Genomic DNA, 12,666 nt, shown 5'->3' on the forward strand with positions numbered 1-12,666 from the left:
ATGAGAATATGTATGAAGCTTTAGATGACATTTAAGCTTATTGCCAGACAGAGTTTCTTCACCTTTGCGCCTCACTCGAGAGATTCTTCATCGCGGAGTTGAGAATAATCTTTGAACTACTCCTCAATTTGCTTGCCTTGCACATCTGCACGCCCTCAGACTTTCTGTTCGCGCCCCGCGGAATCCGATCTCTCGTGCTGATTGTGCCGTCTTTGAGCCTTTCAATGGGAATTCAAATGAAGCAAAAGTGCTCAAGACATCTCTTGAAAGCACTCACCTTATCCTCAGACCATCACCACTCATATTGTGCGATGTGAAAGTCACTCGCCGATCGATACGACTACCAGCTTTCCTCAGCACTTTTCTCTGTCGCCTTTTCAATTCCTGAACTTTTTTGTTTTTCTCCTCTTCTCGCCTCTCCGTGAGATTTTTATCTCATTGCCTTCAACGTTATGAGATCGATGAACAATATTTATTCCCGAGAACGGTTTCTATGTTTAGACGCGAAAAATGTATAATATGGTTTTACTCTTCGCATGAGTTTATTTTCAAGATTACTAAACATGGTGAAATAATGTAGAAATAATATTTTGAAGGTGACGTATATTATACACATAAATATCACAGTTGAAACAACACTTTTTGCGTGAGTACGGAAAATAACAAGACGCAAAATTTAGTTTTAGGCGGTTTGTGAAATTTGATCGTGTTTTTCAAATATAATTTCAAAACAAGTTGGTTTATCCAGATTCTAAGTTTAATTTACATGAAAAATCTTTAATTGAAAATTACAATTTAGTTATTGGATTGAAGTGAATTATTGTGCCATTGATACTGTATTATTTTGCTGAAAAGAGAACAAGAGATCTGATTGCCTTATGGCTGATTGAGAGATATATCCAACAAAGCCACATGATCACTATTATTCCATCTGGCAGCTAATCATGCGGTGAATTGGAATTGAAAAGGAATCTGGCGATCACATTTCAATCTGGAGGGTGCTTTCTAATCGCAGACTTTTATCGTGGCACTGATTTTGCCTTTCAAATGATTCTCATTCACCACTCGGACATACAGACTTTATCTCAAGCTAAAAATAATTGAAATTCTCTCTGTGTTGCCATGCCGAACGAGAACAAAAAGATAATGATATTCCGCCTTTGTACGCAAAGGAGGAATATGCAATATAATGCAAATGTTGTGAGTTTATTGTATTGTGTGCGTTTTACATCAGCAATATCGCGTTTCACCCCTATAATGGAGCCCTCAGGTTGTAAAAAAGAATGTAAGAGAGCTTTATGAAGATAGGCGGGAAAATAAATGAAGAACGTGCTAAACCTCGAGTACGCGCACTTCTATAGCTCACACGCCCTTTCACTGTTTCCATAAATCAGCCCTATCATTTCTTATCTGATGAGAAATCAACCCTGGTCCAAAACGACAATTGACCCTTTGCAGCTGCACTGGCCGATAGTGCCACAGCCAGAAATGGAGTCAAATCCGTGCTTAACTTTATCGCAGTGACAATTCGCTGCGGAAGTCTGACGCCCACAAAATAGATCTGCACACGAGATTTCAGTCTCTGCACTGTTAGAAAGAAAGCGACAAATATGAGAGGTCGGATGGTGTAATTTAAACCACAATAGGGTGAACTCTACTTGATTCATTCTAGACTAGGTTTATAGGAAAATTACTATATAAGCAATTTTATTTTTAAGAGCAAAACAGAACTATTTTACTTAATGAGTTGTTCAGATTAAGAGAGAAATTATTGACTATTTCCGTAATGTTTGATTTTTTCATACTAAATACTTCGAGTTAACAAAAACTATAATTCCTTAGTTTAAAAAACTAGATTGGTTTTTTAGAAAAAAAAGAAAAGAAGGATTATATTTTCTTTCCTAAAATGTGTTTATTTTCGTGATTTGAGCAAAAATTTGATTTTATAACCCTTTAAAAATTCCGAAATAAACCGATGATCTAATAAGATTTTTCTGAGCTTTGAGGTAAAAGTTTTCTAGGTCAAAAAGGTTAGAAAATTATTTTAATTGAAATAGTCAAAAATCAAAAAATTATCTTGTTTATATGTACGTTTTTAAATATTTTAAAAATATAAATTTAACATTTTTTCATCTTAAAACTGTATGAAATCACAATGTTCAATTTGACTCTTCTTCCTTTTTATGCGTACATGATAAAAAAGAATAAATGTGAATATGTTTTCTCCCGCTCATCGTAATCTACATTTATGGACGAGGGCGTAAAAGGGCCAAAAGAACGAACATAATCCCTTAGGCTTCAGGATATCTCAGGGTCGTGTCAGTGGGAAAATCGATGCATTTACCCTGTCTCGGAAATCCCTCGAGAATCTCATTTTGGGTCGGAAGGCTGAGCTGTATTGTACAGAAAAGTTGGCCCGCACTTAATTGGACTCTGCCAACATTATATGGTTTATGATCTTTTCCGGTGGCTGGAGTTTCAGGAATTCTCAATGCCACACCCTAATTTAACCTATGATCCTCGACTCATAAATCAATGCTACCTTTTTATTTTTCCCGTTTTTCCTATCACATATTCAATAGAGAGGGATGCGATGAGCCCCTAGCTTTATTTCTATTATTATTACTCTGAGGCGAAATTATATTTTACGATTCTGTTTCGGCGATGAATTCAATTGTGGTTTTCGTAATTTGCATTGGAAAATTGTTGAAGTGAAAGTTTTGAATTGAATGCAACTTTGAAAGTTCCTTTTTCAACCCTTTATTTTTTGCAGTAAAAAGAGCGACTATTAACAAAGTTAAGACTTCTATTGAATGCACAGCATTCCATCCTAGTATGGGGTAATTTATGGGTGCGGCGATAAACTATATATCTGGAAGTGAATCTCTAAAAAACCAACCCTCTCGTCTGTTTTTTAACACAAACCCCAAGGCATTTCGAACGTATTGTTTTGCTCACGTTTTCAAACTACGTCGAATCGGTCCTCTCCTGACATTCTATTGAGGTCTAATTAGAGGCGTGCGATTCTCGAATCAACAGAGAGGGTGAATTTGATTCAGAACACCCTCTATTGTGACGCGCGTCCCTTGATGTCTGTTCCAGCATCTCCAATTTCGAGGGTAGCTTGAAATATGGTTCCATTCCACAGTGACCATGTCCGAAAATTTGCGCCTTGTCCAGGGATAGGCGAGGTCCTAGGGCGGATATTATATATTTTTTTGCACATCTAATCCAGGCAATATATCACAGGCTCTCCCTTCACTTTGACCCCTTTCAGAAAAGCGCAATTCCGCAACCCATCGAATTTACATTAGGGATTACTGAACCGCCAACATCCGTAGGGTGACTTCTTAGGCTGACGTTCGTAACTTCCCGTAGTCCAATAAGACTCTTCATCTGGGGCCTCGTGTGTCACTCCATGTTCAACACTTTGTGATATTTGATTGATTAAACACGCGCAGCTTGTCTCGTCAGACATTAAATTCAAAATATCGAAAGATAGAAATGTTGAAAATTGTATTATTTATACTTATGTCTTAAATCCCATGAAGATTGAAACCCAAGATGGATATTATGGTTGATAGTCGTGTATATTTTATTAGAAATACGAGAAGGTGTCGAAAATAGAATTTATATTATGATTGAGAAATCAACGCAAAATAGGCAAACTGGTGTACAGATATTAGTCAGAATTGTCTCTCCTTTGCGACAACTTGATGACGTGTGAGTATGCTCAGGTGTTGTGCTTACAGGCCTTCTTCGATCCACTAACTCACCTCCAATTTTGATTAATAATAAAATACCATGTCAAGGTGATCTTCCTATCAATGCTGATTTTCAAGGCGATTGTACCTGATTTTTAAATAATTCTACTTCAATTTTGAAATGCAACAAATAGATTGTGCTGCAATGTTCGTCGATAGATGTCTCTAGCTTTGGGTTTGCGCCTCAGATAGACTCTGGCGACTTTCACCTGTGAGTGAGTAGCGGCATTTTTGATACAGTTCATGTATTTTGACGTTCTCCTTTTCCGCATTTCACAACACGCAGTGATGTGACTTTCGGTGTGAAAATATGTTTGGTAACATTCGCAAGAAGCTCAATTCTGTGATCCAGGAGGGCCTCAGCATCTCGGAGAACATCTCCAGCCACTACATCAAGCCATCGAGCCCGAAGACTCCGCAGTCGCCGGCGACGCCCACGGGCAGTCCGGCAGTCGTCGCCAGTCCTCAGGCTGTGCCGCCGTTCATCAACCTCTACGCCGGATGCGATCTGCTGGCCATCAACGAGCGCCAGTGGAGCGAAATCAGGGACCTGAACGAGCAGAACGCCAAGAAGGCGAGCGAGATTGATGGCAGTATTTTGGAGCTCAAGGATCGCACTGAGCGCACTCTGACCACCGTTCAGGACCTGAATGTGACTCTGGCGGCACTGCCCGTGGTCGTGACGACCCTCAATGGGTGTGTGGATGTGATAAGAGACGTGGGGGCGAAGTGCGAGACGCTGGAGAAGAAGATGATGGAACTGGAGGATCTTCTGGAGGTCCTGGAACTGCAGGAGAAGCAATTGGATCATCGCTTTGAGATGGCAATGTACAAGGAGAAGAAACTTGGTGAGAATTAAGCATACAATTTACCTTAATTACTGCAGAATCTTAATCTGTTATCAATTTCCAGGTGCTCTTGAGAAAGTCAGGGAAGAGCTGGCAAAGAAACATTCTGATAATGTCATGAAGCACGAGCTGAAGATGAGAAAAGTTCAGCAGGAGCGCCAGAGTGTGTTTCAGGATGCATTCCAAGATGACATGAAGTTTTACAGGGAGCAAGGCACTATTCCAAGTATGAGCTTCTTTCCAATTAATCTTCAGTATCCTTTCACGCCTTTTTGGGCTAGGAAACCATCAATTTCTCGGTCTTGTGTACTTCCAGAGGTGGAGACGAAGGCGGCGGAGAGGAAGCTGTCGCTAGAGGAAGTGGAGCTGGATGATACGGACACAAAGGACGCATTGGATGAGTTCCTCAACAATTGACCAAGTCAATTCTCGACATCTCTCCAAAGTGCCATGCCCGGAAGTCCGTTTCTCGCAACCGGAAGAGAGGAAAAACTGCCTGAACTGTTGATTTAACTGAAAGTTGGTGCCTTGTTGACTTTTGCACAATGAAAATCCGATGAGAAATGAAGATTTATGATTGTTTTTAAATATCGATTTATTTCTTCAATAACATCTTTGGTGTCACAACAAGGATTTTTCGTGGTTTCGCTTTCTAGGTTTTTTTTTCATCACCATCCTAAATAAATGCTCAATGATGACAGAAATACGAGGATTCGACAATTCTCCCATCTTTACACTCTTGATTAAACAGACGATAAGTATTTTTTTTCTCTTAGCTTTAGGTTTTACACTCTGTCCTCAAATTTATCCTCTCTCACTCAGCATCCAAATCTAGCCGAATTGAAGGTTTTATGTACATTTTATTGATGCCTTTTCCATTTCTTCAAGTAACATTTAACATATAAACAGCTTTACGGCCACCTCCTTGTCACGAGGGTTGGATTTAATTGAGAGAACACCTCTTCAATGCCTCAATCTTCATCAATTTGATATGGCGGAACGGACACTCACTTCAAATACATTTCTGAGAAATAATTTCTGGGGAAAACCTGGTAAAAATGTCTCAATCATAAGGTTGAATATCTACTATCATTTCACATTTCTGGTTTTATGTTAAAAATTTATCTTAATTCTTTTTTACGTAAATTAGGCACACAATTCTCATATATTTTTTTTTAATCTCATTAACACTAAATACTTCATGGGATTTCCTCAACTCTTTTTTACGGAACGACGGAGGGCTAGACTGAGCAACCTATGTATAGACTTTGCAAAGTGAAGAGACATGTAAAAGCTTAATACCCTTGGCTTAAGTTCGCTCTTGTCTTGTTCGGCTTTTCCACACGAGACACAGAGGTGAAAAGTTTGAATGGTCGTGTTGGCTTTTGTCTTATTCATACTCGAAAATTAATCTAAAATCACAATAATCGACAGTCTGGCGAAAATGATGTGGAAGGACAAAACGGAAACTTATTGTTTGAATGTGAAGAGCCCGGTTGGGTCCCATTCATCCTTTTCCGGTGGTCCAAACATTTCGTCGAAGTAATCCTCCATTGTCTTATAAACGTGGTACAGCACACCATCGAGACCGTGATCCTCGTCCGTGTAGATCTGCAGACGTGGAAGAGAGAGAGTTAGGAATGACATTGAGTGCTGTGACTAGCCTAGGCTACCTGATGTCTGAACGAAATGCCCTGCTCTATGAGCTCTCTGGCGAAGATCAGTGAGTGCTGCTGATGGACGAGTGTGTCCGCTGTTCCGTGGATTAGAAGGAAGTTTCTGGACTCCATGTGCTGAACCCTGGACATCAGATCAGACTCTTGCAGAGATCGAAGGTAGTTCTCATTCTGTGGAATGAATCTCTCGGTGAAGTATGAATCTGCAAGAGAGCAAGAAGGAGAATTTGACGCTCTGCTGTAAATCTTAGCCACAATTCTAGATCTTACTGTGATATGCAAATGACACAATGGGATTCACTGCGACTGAGCACTGCAGCACTCGCTGGGAGTCCTCCAGGAGAGCGCTGGCCGAGGCGTATCCGCCATAGCCCCAGCCGTAGGAGCAGATCTTGCGTCGGTCGATGAAGGGAAATGTGTCTCGAATGTACATGAGTACTGCCAATTGATCGTCCACCTCGTAGTTTCCCAGGTGTCCTATAATCTCAGATCTCAGCTTCTCCCCGCGGAAGCCACTGCCTCTGCCGTCGATTTGAGCCACGATCATCTGCAGTTTGCTCGGCAGATACCAATTCCAATCCACGCTGTACTCCTCAGTGACCAACTGGTTGCCTGGTTCTGCGTCCACGTGGAGAATGAGCGGGAAAGCCACTTCCTCGCCATCGCGCATGCCGGGTGGAATGAATAGACGCACTTGAGCGATGGATCCATCCTTCATCTCCACGCTAAGAGTGCGAATCTGGGGCAGAGCCAACTCCTCGAGACGCTCACGAAGCTCAGATCCATCGTGCAAGATGAAAACCTTGAGATTCGACCGAGTGTCCACAATGTAGGTCGATGGAGAGTCCGGTCCGAGACACTCCTGAATGTAGTACGTAAAGTCTTTACTCAAGTAAATTTTGTTGTAGAGACAGTTGTTGGGAACTTCGAACTCCTCCTCATCAAATGTATCATTTACGGAGAACATCTTGAACGTGTCCGGATGGAATGTAGCTTTGGTGTTGATGCACGTGAGGCAGAGCGGAGCGGATGTGGTCACGTAGACTCTGTTGGGTCGCTCTGTGAAGTTGAGCTTCAAGTCAATTCGGTAGAGATGCCTCTGGCCAGGGGAATGTTCGGGCGCCGCCATGAAGTACACCAGTCCGCGATCTTCATCCCAACCCAGAATCTCAGTGACCTCGAAGCGACCCATCGTGAGCGGAATGGTCCTGGCATCAGTCGTGGACACGAACACCACGTGCCTGAAGTGTCCATACTCTCCATCCCGAACAGGCAGGCGCTTGAGAACATATCCTCCGGTTTCAAACTCAAACTTCGCAGTGTCTGTCTTGTTGGCATCCGTGGCGTTCGCTTCTGCTGCTTGACTCGTTGTCTCAGGAATGGCAGTCGAAACCGGAGTGTCAGCAGTTGGCTTGAACTTGGTTCGCATCCGAGAGTAGATCGGGCGATCCGTGGGCAAGACTGTGATGTTCTCTACGCTGAACTCGGTGTAGATTTCGCGGCAGACGAAGTTGGGGGCTCTGCAGAGGACAGTCATGGCATAGGTTTGCTGCCTATTCGTAAAGGTGATTGAGAGATCTGTTGCTGAAGCCCATTTCATCCCTCCAACATAGCTTGTGTTGGCTGCAACATTGCTCGGTAGGCGTACAGGTTGAGGGAAGATAAACTTGAGCACGGACAGGTTTACCACATAAACCGTCACAACGGGATTGTCGGTGTTCGCTTTGGGGTAGCGAATCGACCGGACTTCAGGGTATCTAAAGCTCTCACCAACATAAGTGTATCTGGAGTTGGAAAGAAGACTCAATATTAATATGAAATCAATTTGGTAGAGATGTCAGGTTGTTACCGATATTCCTTGACTTGCGTGTCGTTGAAAGAGAGGAACGAAAGGTAGAGACCATCAGGTGAGAAAGCGACAGCGTCACTCTTCAGATCTGATATATTGGAGTACAGCCAGTTGGGAATGCCGTTGTAGATGACTCCCTTTTTGCCTGAAATTTAAATCGACATTTTATGTTGTGGCAAACTAAGAACTCCTAAAAATATTCCTTAACACTTCGTCTATTTTTACGTGAAAATTCACAGCTCATCAACATGTTTCTAGGCTTCAATTGCGCCCATTTGTAAATGTATCACTGCACATTCAACTAGTTCATTCAATTATAGCGATAATCGTTGGGGCATTTGGAAGTCTGCCAACTCTCACCCGTGGTGGTGATGCGGCACACCAAGTCACCCTGAACCTTGGGCTTGTAGTACAAGTCGTTGTCGAAAACGAAAGCTATGGCCTGGCTGATCTGGGATGCGGACAGCGGCTTGGCGCTGGCATTCTCAGCTGCCGAGGCGTTCGTGGGGGTCGCTCGAGGAGGTCCTCTCGGCGCCCAGAGGATGTGCTGCAGCCTGGGCGCGTCCCTGGCCTCGTCCCGCGGCGATAGTGGGTAGGCATTGGAAGTTGCTACCTCGAACACGTGCACCCTCGCGCCCTCCCACGTTTCATCCGACAACAGAAGCACGTAATTGAGGTCCGGCGATACCAGGAATTTCTTCGCATCCAGCTGTCTCTGCGGAGATAGCGAGAGTGAGAGATATCCCTCGCCTTTTCCCTATGGTAAATACTTACAAATGAGGAATTTGTCATGAGGCTCCGCACAGAGAAGGTCTCCATGTCGAGAATGGACAATCCTCCGGCGACATCACGATATACCAATTCCGTGTCTGTGGATTAGGAGAAAAGGGGTGGGTGAGAAAGGATGACCCCTGTGTTGGGAGACTCCCTAAATTAATTTCGAGAGTCACTCTAATCCAGGCAGTTCGGAAATCTCCGGGCAGAGGACAAATTCCCTTAATGGGGTATGGCAAAGGGTTCTTTCGTGACTGCTTAATTTTCATGTAATTCATCAAAGTTTTAGGGCTCATTCGAAAGCACTTTTTACTATCTTTTTTTCCATAAATTTGTCACTGAAAGCATATTGGGTTTTTATACCCACAAGCAATTAGGCCATAATTAAGAGTCCATTATTATTGTATAGTAACATTTGATGTTGCAACATTAATAATTCATTTAGCGAGAGTAAAATATTTTCATGTAATATGGCGAAATGCTATAAGGTTTAGTATAATAATAATAACATTTGCACAGGGACAAAATGAAAATTCATTTTTCACGAATTTTTCATAAAAAATTGACGACAGAATTTCCCTCGGAATCCATGGAGGTAAACAACTTCAAACGACCACGTAATTTTATACACAAAGTCCCTAATGTATCTTCCGTGCTGCTCGTGAGCCGAGTCGAGCTTCCTCAGCAAATGCGGAAAGGTCCATCTCTGCAAATAGCCCGGTATTAGGAATGCTGTGGGCGGAGTGAGAATAAAAAACAAGTCAGACATAAAAAAGCTCGAGAGACACTCAAGCGACGCCACAGTTGTCTGCAGTATCGCCCAGGGACTCTTCGTCGGAGCGAGAATTGAAGATTTCACTCTCAAACCCATCAATTCTCAAGTATTCACACCACTTTTTGACTCGGGCCGCCTCCAAGGCGTGCCACTTGAAATCCTTGGGCGAAATCCACCACATTAATTCGTGGGATTGTTTCGCCAACAGTGCTGAATAAATTTGCCAAATGACGCCTCAGCCCAGCGATTTGCATGTTCAGTCCTTTGGAATTCCCAAGGAGCTGAGAAGGCACCTGCCATCGGTGTTTACATATGGGGAGAGATTTAAATTGAGGCATCTGCTGCCAAAAGTACACCACTCAAGTGACAACAACCCAGCTTGTCGATTTGCAAACCCACCCCCAGCAGAGTCGTGTCACCCTCGAGGGAGCCCCAAATATTACAGTAATTCCGTATATCACATGCTCGGATGCCGCAAATTAGAGCGAGAAACCTTTATCCAAGCGAAATTCCTGACCTGAAATGCTAGATGGTGTTTCATACATAAAGCAACAGCGAGATATTACTCTCATTAGAGTGAATTCGACAGTCATTATTGGTGATTATCTCCGTTGCATAGAAAATTTCGAGCAGCGCGGATAATTTTGCAAGTGTATTTTTGTGAAAAATCCATTTGACCCACTAATCGAGGAGCTTATCGAACACTCTATGCTGAAAACATACACAGATATGTAAATACTTATGTATATTATACCAACGCTGAAAGTTTTCCTTGAACAAACACAGAATAACTACTAATTTTCATGTATTTAAACTTCCTGATGAAGAAGTGAGCTTTATCGAAAATTGTCAAAGTAAAAGTTTTCCATAGTTAAATAATTCATTAAAGTGAGCAAATTGAGAAGAACTTTTACTTCCACATTGACTTTTGCGAAAAAACACAAATCAAGACATTCTTCAGCATTGCGGATGAATTGACTGTGAGCGAAGGGAAAAGCGAAGAAAAACCGTGGGATGGACTTGACTCTTTGCATGGCCATAGTGATTAATTAATCAATCGACCCACGTGAAAATCAATAGTGACATTCGTTGGCGGTGAGAAAAGAACTGTTGTGCGATACGCAATGATTTCCTTCATTCTCGATTATCGTGATTAAACTTAGCTTTAGCGACCATTAAGGAGTCTCGGCAGAGCTTATCAGATTTAGGTTTCCTCGCAAGTTCTGGGGCCGGTAATCTGTCGTGAAATATATCGAAGCATGACGCGGCGCGGTGGAAATGGCTTGAGCCAATTGTCCAATTCATATTCATAACAAACGCACACTTTGGAGCGCCGCTATTAATCAAAAGGGGGTTTGCGATTTATCTTCGTCGTCAGATCATGAAATTAATGAGATTTGACGACTATGTGGAGGAATCTCGAGCTGAACTCGGCCGTGTGTGGGATCCACACCTGCCAAGAGAGGAAGAGAAATAGAGTCTGCCTTTCCTCTTCCCCGAAATTGCGCCCTCATTAGGAATTCCTCCTTCGTACCGCCACTCCCACTACTTTGAATCAATCAATCAAATTCAGTGGAAGTTTCCTTCTCGGCGAGTTAAATTGGGAAACTTTCCACTGTGCGGCTCTCGCCTTTTGCACAAAAAACATTCCATCACTCGACAAACAGATCTGCAATCCTCACCAAAACGTCTTCGCAATGTCCTCCTGCCCATTTCCAGTGCGCCAATATTTATTTCAATCCCCCACGAGAACCCCGTGGCGAAGATGATGATGATGATGTGTAGCTATGGAAACCCCTTTTCTATTGATTATTCTGTATACATTTTATCTCACTGGATCTGCGTCTCCCATTCGGATATCTCAGTCGCCGCCATGGTCACACAATCTCGGCCAAAACGCCAAATGCGAGGCACTTGCGAACTGGGGATTCACGATTAAAGTTGCATGAGAAGTTGCGGGCCAAACTTTTCAAGTGTGGGTTTCGAATACAGCTGCGCGATTGACAACATTGGCCTTCTGGCAATTCATATATTAATTCATTGTTTCACGAGAAAAGAAAACTCAATATTTTAAAACATTTCAAACAGTTAAATTTCAGCAAAGTTTGTGCTATTCACCTGGCTGAGATCTTAGCGAAAGAAAGCGAGAGAATTAGATTTTCAAATCTAAACTTTGAAATCTTTGCAGTTTGTGTTTGCTGAGTTGATTGATTGATTTTCAATAAACTGTATGTAAATAAATAAGTCGAAATTGAGTTAAAAAAAAGCTTATATATTGCTATGCTTTTACCTGGCGTCTCCACTGAAAATAATTAAATCTAAATAATATCACTTTTGAATTCATTTAACACTTTGTTTGATGTGTTTTTTTTCCCAAAAACCCATTAAATATGCCCAAAAGTCACGCTTCATCAACATTGCATATGAAATTTCACACTCATAACGTGGAAAATTCTCCATATTTCACCTTATTCGCTTGATATGGAAATTTAATTGCACAAAATTGCACCTTGTCAGACTATTAATAGCTTGTGTGAAACTCAATGTGCAGATGGGACAAAGCGACGTAAAGTGAAAGAGATGCTTTTCAAATGGCTCAACAAATTGATCCTTTGAAGTGTAGATATTTGCTCGATAAAGTGATTAAAATCAAACAGTGCGTCATGAAACACGCTCAACAGATACAATCACGTAAGAATCTGTTTTCCCCGTTTTGACGCCTTTTTCGCTCAAAAACTAATTACCGGCATTTACGGATATGTAGAAAAAACCGCGGAAATTCATTTCGGTCCAGCGTATCGATGCTCCCCAATCAATTTTAGGGGAGAATTCAAATGGATGAAAATCCCTCACATCCACATTATTCACTCCAGTGACTCCCGAAATGGCTTTTTTTGATTGACGTGATGAAATTTTACTATGAAATTGACCAGAATCCATTTCAGCACCTAAAGTAATCCTCTTTCCCTCGCAAATGAAA

General features: G+C 42.0%; 2 protein-coding genes across 4 annotated transcripts in view; one reads left to right on the forward strand and one right to left on the reverse strand.

Moving 5' to 3' along the window:
* The first annotated feature begins 4,013 nt into the window (after window positions 1–4,013).
* LOC132262808 (dysbindin protein homolog) lies at window positions 4,014–5,243 on the forward strand. The gene is made up of 3 exons (XM_059762239.1): window positions 4,014–4,612; window positions 4,677–4,838; window positions 4,929–5,243. The coding sequence occupies exons 1-3, from the start codon at window positions 4,075–4,077 to the stop codon at window positions 5,027–5,029; spliced, it is 801 nt and encodes a 266-aa protein (XP_059618222.1). The 5' UTR covers window positions 4,014–4,074; the 3' UTR covers window positions 5,030–5,243.
* Window positions 5,244–5,348: 105 nt separating this feature from the next.
* LOC132262805 (inactive dipeptidyl peptidase 10) overlaps window positions 5,349–12,666 on the reverse strand; it is a 69,982-nt gene continuing 62,664 nt past the window's right edge. For all 3 annotated transcript variants that reach the window (XM_059762235.1, XM_059762234.1, XM_059762233.1), the window contains 6 exons: window positions 8,912–9,006; window positions 8,498–8,852; window positions 8,138–8,282; window positions 6,559–8,072; window positions 6,286–6,491; window positions 5,349–6,223 (listed from right to left, as the gene is read on the reverse strand). In XM_059762235.1, coding sequence (XP_059618218.1) covers window positions 6,083–6,223; window positions 6,286–6,491; window positions 6,559–8,072; window positions 8,138–8,282; window positions 8,498–8,852; window positions 8,912–9,006 — 2,456 coding nt within the window. In that variant the 3' untranslated portion in view covers window positions 5,349–6,082. The remainder of the gene's footprint in view (window positions 6,224–6,285; window positions 6,492–6,558; window positions 8,073–8,137; window positions 8,283–8,497; window positions 8,853–8,911; window positions 9,007–12,666) is intronic.

Source organism: Phlebotomus argentipes, unplaced genomic scaffold (genome assembly GCF_947086385.1).
Source record: "Phlebotomus argentipes unplaced genomic scaffold, Phlebotomus argentipes genome assembly contig_15, whole genome shotgun sequence".
NCBI lineage: Eukaryota > Metazoa > Arthropoda > Insecta > Diptera > Psychodidae > Phlebotomus > Phlebotomus argentipes.

What these genes read in the sequence shown, in the direction of transcription:
- LOC132262808 (XM_059762239.1), top strand. Translation starts at nt 4,075, where the DNA reads ATGTTTGGTAACATTCGCAAGAAGCTCAATTCTGTGATCCAGGAGGGC. An exon ending in GTACAAGGAGAAGAAACTTG is followed by an intron (nt 4,613 to 4,676) that starts GTGAGAATTAAG and finishes ATCAATTTCCAG; the next exon opens with GTGCTCTTGAGAAAGTCAGG. An exon ending in GGAGCAAGGCACTATTCCAA is followed by an intron (nt 4,839 to 4,928) that starts GTATGAGCTTCT and finishes GTGTACTTCCAG; the next exon opens with AGGTGGAGACGAAGGCGGCG.